Source organism: Hylobates moloch, unplaced genomic scaffold (assembly GCF_009828535.3).
Source record: "Hylobates moloch isolate HMO894 unplaced genomic scaffold, HMol_V3 SCAFFOLD_16, whole genome shotgun sequence".
Classification (NCBI taxonomy): Eukaryota; Metazoa; Chordata; class Mammalia; order Primates; family Hylobatidae; genus Hylobates; species Hylobates moloch.
In genome coordinates this window covers 24,867,046-24,881,924 of record NW_026652291.1, presented here as the reverse complement: position 1 = coordinate 24,881,924, position 14,879 = coordinate 24,867,046, and the positions used below count along the sequence as shown (strand labels likewise).

Genomic DNA, 14,879 nt, shown 5'->3' with positions numbered 1-14,879 from the left:
GGCATGTGCCACCATGCCCGGCTAATTTTGTGTTTTTAGTAGAGACGGGGTTTTGCCATGCTGGTCAGGCTGGTCTTGAACTCCTGACCTCAGGTGGTCCGCCCACCTCAGCCTCCCAAAGTGCTAAAATTACAGGCATGAGCCACTGCGCCCGGCCAACAATTCTTTCAAAATAAACATTTAAACAAGAATAAAGTCAGGCCTATCTAAATAAGATGAGGTCCGTACTCACACTTAAAGTCATAGGCTATGGTACCATCAAGAAATACGTACATAGAAACTCAGAGATAATACTGTTCAGGTGCCTCATCACATGAATGTGGACATATCTCCTGAGGCATTAAATGATTTTTGTCTGGTGCATGACTTTGGACCAGAACTTAGGTCTCTGTATTCTTATTCACACCACACTGATTTTTAGAAAGTTTAAAGGGTTTGAATAAATATAATCCACATCTAATAATCTCAAGGCTTTATGTATTTTCATTTAAGGCTATGTCTAGTCATTTTTATTAAGTTGATTAAAATCAGCTCTTTTTAATCACATAGAGGGCTTTAGAGTATATGTAGAATGGATTTTAAGCTAAAAGCAGCAGGGCGAAGCAGATGGGCTCTGCTGTTTTACATAGAATTAGATCCCACCTCCAGCTAGTTTATGGGCTCCAAGCTTCAGTGTCCTCATCTATAAAATGGGCGAAAATAACACCCATCTATAGGGTATCTCTGAAGATTAGGAAACATGTACCATAAAGTACTTAGCACCTGCTAAGTATCATGCAGTTTGTGCATAACACTTGCTAATTAACTCTTTCCCTTTTCAAGCTAAACGTTTCAATTTTAATATATTGGAAAATACAATGCTGAACTCTGAAAAAGACTCTCCCAAAAAATTTCACAATTGAGGCATCTTCATATGTGAGTCTGTATGTATATGAGCTAGACTTGTAGATGATCACTAGCTCATAGGATTAAAAATAATAATAATGAGCCTTTTGGTAATAGTAGAGAATACAACTTTTAAATTGTACTTATGAACATTCTGTTCATTGTAGACAACTGGGGAAAAAGTGATCTGTCACTGGTGGTTAAATTTTATATTTTTATGCTGGTATAAGACAGGTATCTATTTCTCAGTGACAAGTGCCACCTGTTTCCCATATTTTCTCTTTTCTGCCCTTCATTTACTTGGATAATTTCTGTTAGTTGCAGAGAAAAAAATGAAAAGAATATGGGCATAACATATTGCCTCCTATCACATTGGGTTGTTTAAGAGTAAACAGAAATTGCATTGTTTTGGATACTGGTTTCATAATTCTTTGATAGATATTTAAACTGCAAACATATAATCAAATCATGAGAAAGAATCAAAACTTAGTAAAATATATTTGAAACACTTGGTTTTGTTCAATTTGGGATAGTCTATCTTTCTAGATGTATCAGCTAAACTGGATCTCACTCAAAAATGTTAGTTACTGAACTACCAAAAGATGCTTAATGCAAGGTAATTTTAAGACAGTGTAGACCTTGGGAACCACATTATATCACTGCTTCCAATAAATCAACATAGCATGATCTGGCCATTTTCCTATCCACTGTATCTTCAAATAATATGTCAGATCTAAACAGAACCTAAATATAACATAAGTTATATTTTAAGGTCAATGTGAAATATGATTACGTGGTTGCCAAAAAGAAATCCTTCCCATTGTTAGCTTCAGCTATATGAGGTCAATAAATTATAAATCATTAAAATTTTACATTGCATCTGCAGTCCTAAGGCTATAATATGATGTTCTCAGGACCAGACCTTGTCTGTCAGGACTGGCAGCAGAGATATTTGTTTTGCATATCTCTTCTATGAGGAATTAAAAAAAATTACACAATGTAAATTAACACATGTAACTAATTGGCTTGATAAAGAAATGTTTTGTGGTTAGAGGTCTATCAATAAATGGCCATGAAATATGAAATGTGAAATTTACATGGGTTTGAGTTCATATGTCATAGTATAAAGATAACTTGGGAACTACTGTATCTCTAAAATAAACAGTACCCAAATAATTCACAAATTAAAATTGCTAACCAAAAAAGTTATCTATTGTCAGTGTAATGTGTAACTCCCGTTAATTCTTAGGCTTTTCTAAATTATTGTTAAAGCTTTAGGGGCCCAACTGAGCTTCTAGTAGTACAGTAAAAGTCTCTATCTTCCTATCTTGTGCTAATACATAAGTTGCATTGTTTTCAATTCTAACTTCACAAATGTCGATAAACTCTGATAAGGTGGTATGTTAAAAGTTCCCAATGTTTTTTGGTCCTTCTTCCTTTCCTATACTTTTCTTTGCACATCAGGAAGATGTCAAGTGTTCTCACTCAGATAAAATACTGAAAGAGACAAGCCAACTCTTTCTCACTCTGAAGTCTTTGAAATCTTCTAGTAGGCTCAGTTTCTCAGGCACAGACTCCAGATGGTCCAAGGCCACTCGGGTACTCTGAAATAGAAAACATAAGGAAACCAAACATTATAAAAAATTGATTAATACTCTCAGAATCCACATACTAAAAATCAGATGCACCACTGGAAGAAGCATTTCAAGCTGTAGATTTAGACAGTCAAATAAGAACATATATAATAGTATTTTCAAGATAAATGTATCTTTTGAAATCAGAAGAATTATTTCCTTTCAAAAAGTATATGAGATGCATTTGCAAGACTGAGTCAGATACAAAAATTCTTCCTGGATAATTGCTTTCAACTGATATGCTATGAAACTTTCTATAGACTGTTTCATATTAATATTAATTTACAAACCTGCTTCAGTGAACATCAGAAATAAACCATGAGGTAATACTGAGAAATAGATGAATCTGCAGTTACTTATCTATGGAACATATTAGAGATTCTCAAATGTTGCCATTATAAAGAAGAAAAGAATTCTCAGCAATTATTTCAGTTAAAAGGGAAAGAGGAGTGGTTCTCAAGGTTTGGGAGAAATATCTGAAATTAAACATTTGCTTCAGGGACACAAGATCCTGTTGATCATAAGTCAGTAACATGCTACATAGTCTTGAATTAGCTGATCACTGTTACACCCACCTGTGAACATTAAGAGAGAATGATTTGAAAATTATTTCAAAGCAAACATAAAATAAAAAGTTAAATGGTAAAATAATCTTGAGACTAGAGACTGCATATATATTACAGGCATCTCTGTATTCTCAGCTCTGTCACAATGCCAGACATATTAGGCGGGTAACAGGTGCTCTTAAATTTAAAATGGATTTTAATTGTTCAATGAAATAAACAATAAACCCTATGGCTGACGCATGGGAAGAAAGTGAAGTGTCCTGCAAGAACCTGGACATAAATTTGCACAAAGTTGCAGGGAAGTTAGTGGCCCCTCAATATTCCATGTGCTTCCCTACTTCTCCCCTGTGAGAGGTTCTGAACAATGGACTCTGAGAGTGTCACTTCTGGAATGAGACAGTTGAACCTGAGCATTCTCCCTTCTATCCCAGCCCCTGCCATGAGGACCCTGATGGCCACATGCTCCAGAAGGCATAACTACAAGATTAAGATGAGAGCTGCCCACTATATTGGATTTCATGTGAGTCACACAATAACCTCTATTGTGTTAAGCCATAAGATTTCAGGGTTAGTTATCAATGCATCATATAGCATTAATTATCATAAATAATACCTACCCTGAGAATTAAATAATGAAATTGTAAGCTAAATAAGTAGTCAAGTGGTTCATTTTGTAGAATGGGGAGTCTCTTAATTGTGAGTATGTAAAGATTTTTTTTTTTTTTTTTCTGAGACAGGGTCTCGCTCTGTTGTCCAGGCTAGAGTGCAAAGGCACATTCACGGCTCACTGCAGTCTCAACGTCCTGGGCTCAAGGGATCCTCCGACCTCAGCCTCTGAGGACCTGGGACTACAGGCACACACTACCACACCCAGCTAATTTTTGTATATTTTTTTCTCGGGAGGAGTTCATTATTTTCTCGGTTAACTTTCCTATTTGAAATCTCCTACCTTCCTGAACAGAGAGATGCTGTTCTCTGCCTGGCATATCCAATCCAGAGCCTCACTGATGCAGTTTCCCCCACAGCATATACTTTATGTCTTTCACGGGGTTCAGGGGTAGAGGCACGTATGGAGACAGAGGTCTGAGGGTCTAACCCTTCCTTACAGACACTTTCAATGTACCCATCCACCCCCTCCTTCCACAGTAACTGTGCTAATTACTCCAATGCAAAAGCCTTTCCAGAATTCTGCAGGGTGAATGATATTTGATTGCTTTCCATGGCTATCCTCTTGGCAGATCCTTGAGTTTCACCTTTTCTGTTCCAAGTCATTTTACTACTTTTCAATGTTCTGTGACGTGGAGTTACAGATGTCTTCTAGTTTTGACAAGTGTAAATCAGTTTTTCTATTTCTTCATATCCTTATTTTTGTAATGAGATTTTTGAGAAGGGCAGAAATACCTTTACTCTGCCATTCTGAAAAGGAAGTCTACTTGCTGTTTCTTCAAGTTCATAAAGTTCTCTTTTTCAAGTTCCGTTTAAAGGATTTAGTATTTTGTTCCTTCTGCTTAACATTTATATTATTGTTAGTCTTTAGGCCACATGTATTCACTTACACTGCCATGCATTTTAAATGACTTCATTTAATTTTTTCACGTGTAGAAAAAATTCACCAAAATGATGTGTTTCTTACTATAAGCCACAACATGTAGGCTTAGGAGCTTGCAGTTTTAGCCACCGTATATGCTATATTATTTAAATAATAAAATTATAGATTTTCTCAGGAAATATATTGACTCTTGAACAATAAAATACAAAGCAATGCCCTGATGATTTTAAATCAAAATTGTATGCATTGCATAAAATCCTCTTCATAAACACACTCCAATAATATCTGTAGTATTAAAACTTTATTTCCTTTTTTTGTCCCATAATTTTTCTCATTTGGAAGTGATCTTCTGAACCAAGGTTAAGTAAGTATGTAAAACTCATTTTGTGCTCAAAATAAGCAAATGATCTCTTCCTTACTGTAAAATGCAGCATGTTAAGTAAATAGTTTTGCTTAAAATTTTCAATCAACCAGGTGACTACATGAAACCATTCTTTTCCTCGCATGTGTTTACATACTATTTTTGACAATTATATTATGTTTTTGGATGTATATTCAAATGGCTACGTTTTTGTGAGTGAATTTTGAAAAACTCCTGACTCCTTCTTTTGTCAGTGCAGTTATTTTTATTCTCCCCTCCCTTGCCATCCCCCGCTGCCCCCATATCTCCCTTAACCAATCTTTATACTTTCTCACTATTTATTTCACTTGTGGCTTATTTTATATTCAATTTATGCATTGCTTATAAATATCTTCCTCAATATCAGAAACACTTTCTGGTACACATACCTTTCTTTTCATCCTTATATTCTAGTCAATTAACAACAGATATGTATCTTGGATATCATAGGAAGATCCACAAACATAAATGGCATACCTCCTGTTCTTCAGGAGCATTTAGCTTACCCAGGGGAACAAAAGATGTAATAATTATACAAAGAAAAAAGTTATTTGTACTTAAAGGGAATTGCATGCACAAATGCTGAACTAACTAGGGACTTTGCAACAACAAGATGTGAAGTAATGAAGGCAGTAAGTCCAATCCTACAGGCACCTCAGGTCTCATAATTTCATGATTAAGTGATATTTTTTGGGAGAAAATTGTATTTTCTGGCTCTTCTCTCTCTTTCTGCATGTGTGTGAGTGTACTTAAAACTGCCACTTTGGCATACAGACTCGAGAACATGAGTAACATTGCAACTTTTTTTTTTTAATTTAAGATTGGGATTCTGTGATTAGAATCTTGTCACATTACTTAGGACATGGATGAAACTGGAAAACATCATTCTCAGTAAACTATCGCAAGGACAAAAAACCAAACACCGCATGTTCTCACTCATAGGTGGGAATTGAACAATGAGAACTCATGGACACAGGAAGGGGAACATCACATTCCGGGTACTGTTGTGGGGTGGGGGGTGGGGGGGGGCGGGGACAGCATTAGGAGATATACCTAATGCTAAATGACGAGCTAATGGGTGCAGGAAATCAACATGGCACATGGATACATATGTAACAAACCTGCACATTGTGCACATGTACCCTAAAACCTAAAGTACAATAAAAAAAAAAAAAAGAAAAAAAGGTATATATAATTTTCAAATTCTTAAGCTGAATACTTATGATCTTTCCATGTTTGTTATGTATAAGAGTATATCGCAATTTATATGGAAGAATAAAATTTTTTTACTAAATTTTTAATTTAAAAAAAAAAAAAGATTTCAAAATTATTTTCACCCCAAAGCTCATAGCCAGAGAGACAAGATCCATTAGCAGACGAATAGTTTAAAATAAGAAACTTGCTGTATTTCAGAGATGTCATGAGGACCTGTCATGTTAATTCCCAGGGCGAAATACTTTGTGCAGAGTCAGGGAAACATTTTGTTTTTTAAGTTGGTTAATTTTTTTCTACCTTAAATTATCTCATGCCTTAAAGGGCATGGACAAGTCCCCACTGTTAAAAAATTAAGGGAGCAAAGTTGATTTCAATAATGTCACCAGCATATGACACGTGCTTAACTTGTCTTTAATTTTAATTGTTTTCGAGAGTAAATAAATCAGATGCTTACAAAGGGGTTTAAAATTAGAAAACAAAGAAAAGTTCACAATTACGATTCCACTTCATAAAAGGCCAGTACATTGTGTATATTTGGTTTATCTCAGAGGCTAGAAGAGCTGGACTTACAGGGGCCTAGAAGTAGGGTCAAAGCAGATGATCAGTTAATCTTAACCCTGTTTAGTAGCGAAATGAAAGACTGAACCATGAACACATAATTCAAGTTTGAATATACTTCATAATCCTTCACACCACCATAAGAGACAGGTACGTATTATTGTTATCATCATTATACAGATAAGGCAATTGAGGACCGGAGAGTATAAATAACCTCCTTGCAATCAGATGGTGGCAAAGCTGGGATGCAAATCCAAGCAGTCCGAATGCAGAAAAGGCAAGGTTCTTATTAGGAAAATATTTTCATGGCAAATTGCCAGCTAAAACGGAGTACATTGCAACTAGAAGCTAAAATAGCGAGCACTTTATGTAAATTCCTAACTTCCCTCTAGCTATCAACTCTTAGCAGCTAGATTTTGAAGATGTGTCCTTGCTAGGCTTATTTCTGGAAGAAAAGTTTTAAGATGAAACCATAAAGAATGTCATCTCACTGATGTTAAAGAGTCTGTACTCAGGACCACGTGTCTAAACACACTTGTGTGCACACACACACACGCACACACACACACACACACATACACACGGGGTCTGGATACTGTTTCTGTTGATTAAAGGATGTTAAATGTCAGAGGAGTTTTATGATACTAACACTGCCTTTTCTCTTTTTCATAACATTTAACACTAGTGAAGCATACCTGGCCACTAAGAGGTGTTTCAAATAAATGTTGGCTGCATGCAGACAAAGGTAGACTTACCATGTTCTAATAAACCCACTGAATCTTGACCTCTTTATTAAAAACCCAGAAGCACAAGTTTGATGTTTTATTTATTTCCTCTAGACTAAGGGCAAGATCAAGTGGTAGAAGCAATAGTGAAATTCAGAAATCTTGTCTAACAGGCCCTGTGGCCTTTGCACCTACACATGTGTTTGGCTATCTGTTGACAAGGGCAAAGAGTAAGCTGTCAGTTTTGCCACTCCGAAATCTTCAACAAACACCAAACTCCTATGAAGTTCAGCTGTCTGTACTGTTCCACAGTACATTTTTCCTTAGTAGTTCCTTTATTTCTGACTGCAGGGAAACTGAGTAATATAGTATGACAACATAAGTAGCAGCAATTAGGAATTAAAAGGGGGGAATGCATTGCAATTCTTAGATTCCTGTCTCCTGTAGAGAAAACTTAAGGAACAGATTTAACCATAAATATATTTTAGTATTTACACTGCTCTTTGAAAAAAAAAAGCACATTTATTTTCTTATTAACATATAACAACTACCATTTTCTTATAGTGTTATTGAAATCCTATGTGTTTTGACGTTTAGATGATGAATAAATTAAAGGAGATGATATCTACATTTTTATTTTAAAACTAAATGTGTGAGTTTTTGGCACTGCACACATGTTAAATAAATAAGGCTATGAAGCAGTTTATTTGGGTTCAAAAATGCAATTCTATTTCATTTGGAAACAGATCCACTGCAAAACTTTCCTGACAAATGGCTGAAAGGTGGTAAAAGGACCTGAGTAAACACGTTTCTAGGAGAGGAAGGGTGAGATCATAAAATGGATAGACTGTATGCCTTTTCACTTGTGGTAACTCGATCCAGCACAGCTGTATTGGCTTCATAGGGCCCTGTTTTCCAAATTGTATAAGACACTCACTGGAACCAAACCAAACAGTAGCAGAGAATAGGCCACCAAAGTCAAGGTGTTGATGCACATTCTTTATGAGCCCCAGTGTTCAAAGTTGTGTGTATTTCTTGGGATATCAGAGGAGTCCTCTATTTCTAGATTGTATTTTATGAGCGGTCTAAAAAATCAGATGGCCACTTAGAAGTGTTTACATGTGTACTGGGGTAAGAGGGTACATAAGGCTTGTCAAGTAAAAATGCTTGTTAAGTTAACATGGCACTATGACATCAGTGTCTACATTTGGGCTAACATCTAAGAGAGTTTTTGTCAACAACAAATTCTATTTGTCTTCATATAATGCTATTGTAGTCAAAAGTGGTAGAAGATCTCCTTTAAAAAGCAATGATAAAATTTGAGAACAGGTAACATATGTTCACTGAAAACTGAGATACAGAAGGCTTTCTAGGTATTTTCCAACTCTTATTCAAAGTATTTTTTTTAAGAGAGGAACTATATGAAATACAGAATCTGCCATTTCAGATTACTGCTTTCTTATTTCTACATATAACCGAATTATGTTACAGTCAACCCATTATCTTACTATTAGCTTAAAAAGCTAATATTTTCTCCAAAAAATGTATTTTCTCCACATGAGTGATTTGGGTTTTTTTTTTTTCCTTTCAATAAGAAAACACCAAGAATGATTTGATGGAGAAGGGAAGACAGAGGAAATAAAGAATCATCTCCTTCCCCAAGGATTCTTGAAATTGTCTTCTTTAATACCATTCTTGCCACTCCCTTATATAAAGAAAAAATAACACAAAAAGACAAATGAGGACTAGTTTAATGTTCTCTGTGTGCTGAACAATAAACTAGGTACTTATGACTGTTTTACAAGGAGGGTCTTCAGATCTACAATCTACTTAATTGTAATCACTTCATTTCTTAAAACCGAACATAAAATGTACTCACAAGGGAAAGAAATTTCAGAGCATTTGCAAAAAAACAATTTTTTAAGTGATTGCATGTTAAAATATGAACAAACAGTATAAGCCAAGGATTCCTGGAAGATACTGTGTTTAGCAATTTTTGCTATGGTGACAGGTAAAGAAACTATGCTTCTAGATACACAGGTCCCAAACACGTGTAACCAGCTGAATGATGAACAGAGGTGGAATATATGCTGCATTGGAAATCAGCATCCCTAACTTGTGGATATTCATAGTTCCAGTAATGTTACTTACTTGTGTTTTGTGATTTTGGGCAAATGACTTTGCCCTGCCCTTCTAAGCTTCTGTATCTTATTTGCAAAATGGGGATCAATATTAATGGTCTTTATTATTCTACGCGCACAGAATACTCCATTCACATTCACTCTCTTACTCGTGACTATCAAGTACTTACTTGTGATAGGCACAAGTAGGAGAGTGAATGTGAATGTGAACTGAAAAGTGTCAAGTACTTTTGAAACAGCAGGTTTTTTTTTTGAAAGCTGAATCTCTGAGGTACCATCAACTAGTAACTTCTAAAAGGTGAAGAGGTCAGTGACCATCTAAAATTAGAGCTAATAAAAACTAGTCAACAAAGCATAAAGCAGAAACAAGCCAAACTTAATCAAAACTATATCTAATATTTAGAAATGCATCTACTATTCTACAGACATCATCTAAGATGTTAAAGTAATAGAAGTGTAATAGCACATAAATTACTTTTGTACATACTGTGCCTTCCATGGAGAATGGTCCTTCCAATTTCCTTATCTGGTTAACACTTTTCCCTACAATGCTATGAGCATCTTCAAGCATACAGGAAATGTGAAAGAAATTTACAGAGCTCACCCGTATACCCACCACCTAGATTCAACTATTAACATTATGTTTTATATTTATCATATATCCATCCTTCTATCCATCACTCTGTCTATCCTTTGATCCAACTTATTTTGGGGGTGCATTTCAAAGTACATCATGTACATTAATACACGTTCCCTTACCTAATTCAGCATGCATATGATCAACTCCACTTCATTATTTTTTTAAATGTAGAATTTGCATGTAATGAAAAGCACAAATTCTAAGTGAACTGGTTAACTTTTACTTTCTTTTGTATGTCAGCTTAGTCATCACTTCCTCAGGGAAGGCTCCCTGGCATTCTCTGATACTGTGAAACAATCTCTCCATTGTGTCATGAGCCTCATTTTGGCAACACTTATTGGAGCAATATTATTATATTAATTTGTGTGACCTATTAATGCTTGTATTAGCAGTGGGCAATACGCATCACAAGGGTAGGGAATATATGTCCCCAGCATTCCACCAAAGTGCCTGACCCAGGAGAGCTATTCAGCAAATGCTACGTAAACAAATGAATGAATACTATTTGATGAAGGAAAGGTTTTCACATTTATTCAGTCTGCAAATATTTACTGAATGCCTCAGACACTGTTCTAGAGGTGAAAAGGTAAAAACTCTCTGTCCTCAAGAACAGAAATGGGAGAGAAACTAACATGTTCATAAAATGTGATGTCATAAACACTATGAAGAAGTGTAAAGCAGGGTAAAGTGGTAGTGACTGATAGGGTTTCTATTTTAGACACAGGGGTCTGTGACAGCCTCTCTGATGCAATGGTTTTGGAGCAGACTGAGTCATGAGCATTGCCAGAGGAAAGCAATGGCGACAGGATATGTTACGGGAAGTCAGGGACCTTGAACAGAGGGACCGGCTGGAGCCGCGGCAGAGGAACACAACTTTTAAAGATTTCATGGACATTTATCAGTTCTCAAATAATACTTTTATAATTTCTTATGCTTGTCTTTAACCTCTTAATCCTGTTATCTTCGTAAGCTGAGGATGTACATCACCTCAGGACCACTGTGATAATTGTGTTAACTGTACAAATTGATTGTAAAACGTGTGTTCGAACAATATGAAATCAGTGCACCTTGAAAAAGAACAGAACAGCGGCAACTTTCAGGGAACAAGGGAAGACAATCATAAGGTCTGACTGCCTGCAGGGTCGGGCAAAAACAGCCATATTTTTCTTCTTGCAGACAGCCTATAAACGGATGTGCAAGTAGGACAGATATCACCAAGCTCTTTCCCTAGCAAGGAAAATTAATATTAATACCTTGCGGAAGGAATGCATTCCTGGGGGGAGGTCTATCAACGGCTGCTCTGGGAACGTCTATCTTATGTGGTTGAGATAAGAACTGAGATACGCCCTGGTCTCCTGCAGTACCCTCAGGCTTACTAGAGTGGGGAAAAACTCCACCCTGGTACATTTGTGGTCAGACCGGTTCTCTGCTCTCGAACTCTGTTTTCTGTTGTTTAAGATATTGATCAAGACAATACGTGCACCGTGCACCGCTGAACATAGACCCTTATCAGTGGTTCTGCTTTTTCCCTTTGTCCTGTTCCCTCAGAAGCATGTGATCTTTGTTAGACCCTTATTAGTAGTTCTGCTTTTTGCCCTTTGAAGCATGTGATATTTGTACCTACTCCCTGTTCTTACACCCCCTCCCCTTTTGAAACCCTTAATAAAAACTTGCTGGTCTGAGACTCAGGGGGCATCACGGTCTTACCTATATGTGATGTCACCCCTGATGGCCCAGCTGTAAAATTCCTCTCTTTGTACTGTTTCTCTTTATATCTCAGCCAGCCAACACTTACAGAAAATACAAAGAACCTACTTTGAAATATTGGGGACGGGTTCCCCCAATAAGGATAAACTCAGGGCCAAGGCCCTAAGGAGGGCACCTGTCTGGCACTTTGCAGGAATGAAAAGTGAAGAGGCTGGTGTGGCCAGGTAGGAGCTTGCAGCCAGGTGAAGCCAAAGATGTCTGGGGCAAGAGCTTTTAGAGCCTTTTTGGCCACAGTTAAAATTTTGTATTTAATTCTTAATGAGATGGAAGGTCTTTTGAGGTTTGAGCAGAGGAGTGACATCCTCTCATTTACTCTCGAAATAAATATGAGGATGTTGTTTGGAGAGCAGACTGCTAGCCCCTCACTCCTAACCAGGAGAAGGTCTTGTGGAGTTTGGGAGTGCTGTGTGAGGGGAAGATGGGCATCTTACTCCTAGGCTGGGGTCTTGCTGAACAGTAGCAGAAACTCTGAGACCCACCTCAGGGTGTCCTTTGCATAGAGCTCTGTGAAAAATTTACAGGGAGAATAGGCAGAATCCCCAGAAGGCCAATGGTGCCATACCAAATGCTCCTGATTTACCCCAAACACTCTCTCACCCCAAGAGCATGCATTTTGGCTGTAAACTTCTGAAAATGTCATATATGTCCACAAAATGTTTTCTCTAATCATGTTTTTATTTGTGGTATTCTTCTGATTAAGGACAGGCAGCAAGACATAGTAAAAAAGATCATCGGTAAGAAGAAATCAGGAGATACAAGGTTATAGCTCAGCTTTGACATTACCAGTTGTATGAACTCGGGCAAACAATTTAATCCATGGTTCTCAGTTTCTAAGTCAGGAAAATGGGAAAACAGTATCTGAACATCTCCAATAACCTTTTTGGCACTAGCTGTAGTCCACTGTAGCATTAACTTCTTCCTATAGCAGGTTAGGATCTGCTTTTTAAGCTTAAAAGGCTGGAAAGAGTATGGAGAAAAAAAGATTTTATAAAGAAAAAGCAAACTAAGGAAAAAAGTAGATATGGGGTTCTTGGAGTTAATATTTACCCAAGAATACCTATGGAGTAGAAAAACTTTCACTCTTCTATGGCAGAAAGTGAAGCTAATGACTGTGTTAAAACAGGAAAAAAGACATTTTTGTTTCCTTGGGTGTTTACCCCATGAAATTACCAACTCCAAATATTTGTCATGGTGTATTTTTAGAAAAGATGCTTCCAAAAGCAGGCAATGAACTTGGTTTTCATTTTTTTCACCTTATAACTGGCCTAACTTAAAAAGAAAGATCTCACAATTTTACCCTCATCTAAATACTGCTAATTAACTTCTGGTTTTATTGCCACAAATATTACTCCACACTTTTGCTTCTCTCCTGAAAGCTTCTATGCCATCGTGACTTTATACATGAAGGTCTATCTGTCTGAAATGTTCTCTATACATTGCTTAAATGAGCTCACTGATTCTCCTGCAAGATTGGGCTTGGTCACTACCTCCTCTAACATGACACTTAAGAGCTTGGGCTCTTGAGGCACTCTACCTGAGTTTAAACCCTGGGTTGGTCACCTACAGACTATGTGTCTATAGAAAAGTTCCTGATCCCTCTACACTGGGACTCAGTTTCCTAATTTTGCAGAGTTGTTGTAAGGATCAAATACATTAACACATGTAAAGTGCTTAGAGCAGGGCTTGGCATGCGGTAAGCTCTCAATAAATGTTGGCTGTTACTACAATGATAACACTAGTTACTATTCTGTGAGTCTTTCCTCTAAACTCTGGGTTAAGTGCCCATCCTTAGTATTTCCTATGTGTGTATGTACCTCCCATCCTGTGTATAATTATTTTGTAATGTGTGTTTACTTGTCTCCTTCATTACACTGCAAATTCCTTAAAGGCAGGATGATATTTTTACATATATTTCCAGTGCTGAGTACTTGGTATCACACACGAATAAATTTCAATTTTATTAAATAAAACCTTCTTATCATAAACATACACAAAGATACATTTAGAACTTAGAAATGTTGTTGCAAGAAAAATATTGCAAGATTATATTTTAAATGTAGAATTTAAAAATCGACTATCTTTGAGGGACGGAGAATATTTCTCAACAGACTCAAAATTAAAGAAATAATAAAAACAAAAAACAGAACTGAAAGAAGAATGAGGGGACAGTAAAGTTCAGCTAGACAGTATAGACCGAGTTAAAGAGAGGAAGATGAGAACCAAGTCTTCTGTGGACCTAATGACATGGCACAGGAGTGAGTGCTCTGAAGAGCAACATGTTTCCTATGGATGAGTCGACAGGAGCTTGGTCCTGCTGGACAACGATGGGGACACCCAACACAGGGCAGATACTGAGAAATGCTAATCATTTCCCTGAATCCTGCAAAGCCTTGGCCCCAAGTCCTCAAGACACCCTCAAGTAGGTAATCACATTTGTCTCTTCCATATTTAACCTGGAGCGAGGGTCCTGATAGAGAGCTCTGATTAGGAATGATCATTGTTCTGGCTGAGGTAGGGTCTAGGTTGATTTATTTAAAAGTGCCTTGGTGAGGTAAACATAATTAATCTTCTCTGTCCTCAAAATAAAGGGCTATTTTCTTTTTTAGAGATGTCCTGTGTTCTCAAAGAGAATGACAAAATAAATTAATCATTTTCCATTACTCCACACGCAGTGCTTGGATGTTGAAAGACCATGTGAACAGCTAATCCCCCTGTATGGATGAGTTTCTTGTGACAGGCAGATCAGATCTAAATAGAAATCCGGCAAGGTATTTTATTTTTATCATTGTGGCATTGAGA

General features: G+C 36.8%; 1 protein-coding gene across 8 annotated transcripts in view; it reads right to left on the bottom strand.

Annotated features, from left to right (window-relative positions):
* CEP128 (centrosomal protein 128) overlaps positions 1 to 14,879 on the bottom strand; it is a 447,534-nt gene that overhangs the window by 31,946 nt on the left and 400,709 nt on the right. For all 8 annotated transcript variants that reach the window (XM_058429721.1, XM_058429723.1, XM_058429719.1 and 5 more), the window contains one exon: positions 2,412 to 2,489. In XM_058429721.1, coding sequence (XP_058285704.1) covers positions 2,412 to 2,489 — 78 coding nt within the window. The remainder of the gene's footprint in view (positions 1 to 2,411; positions 2,490 to 14,879) is intronic.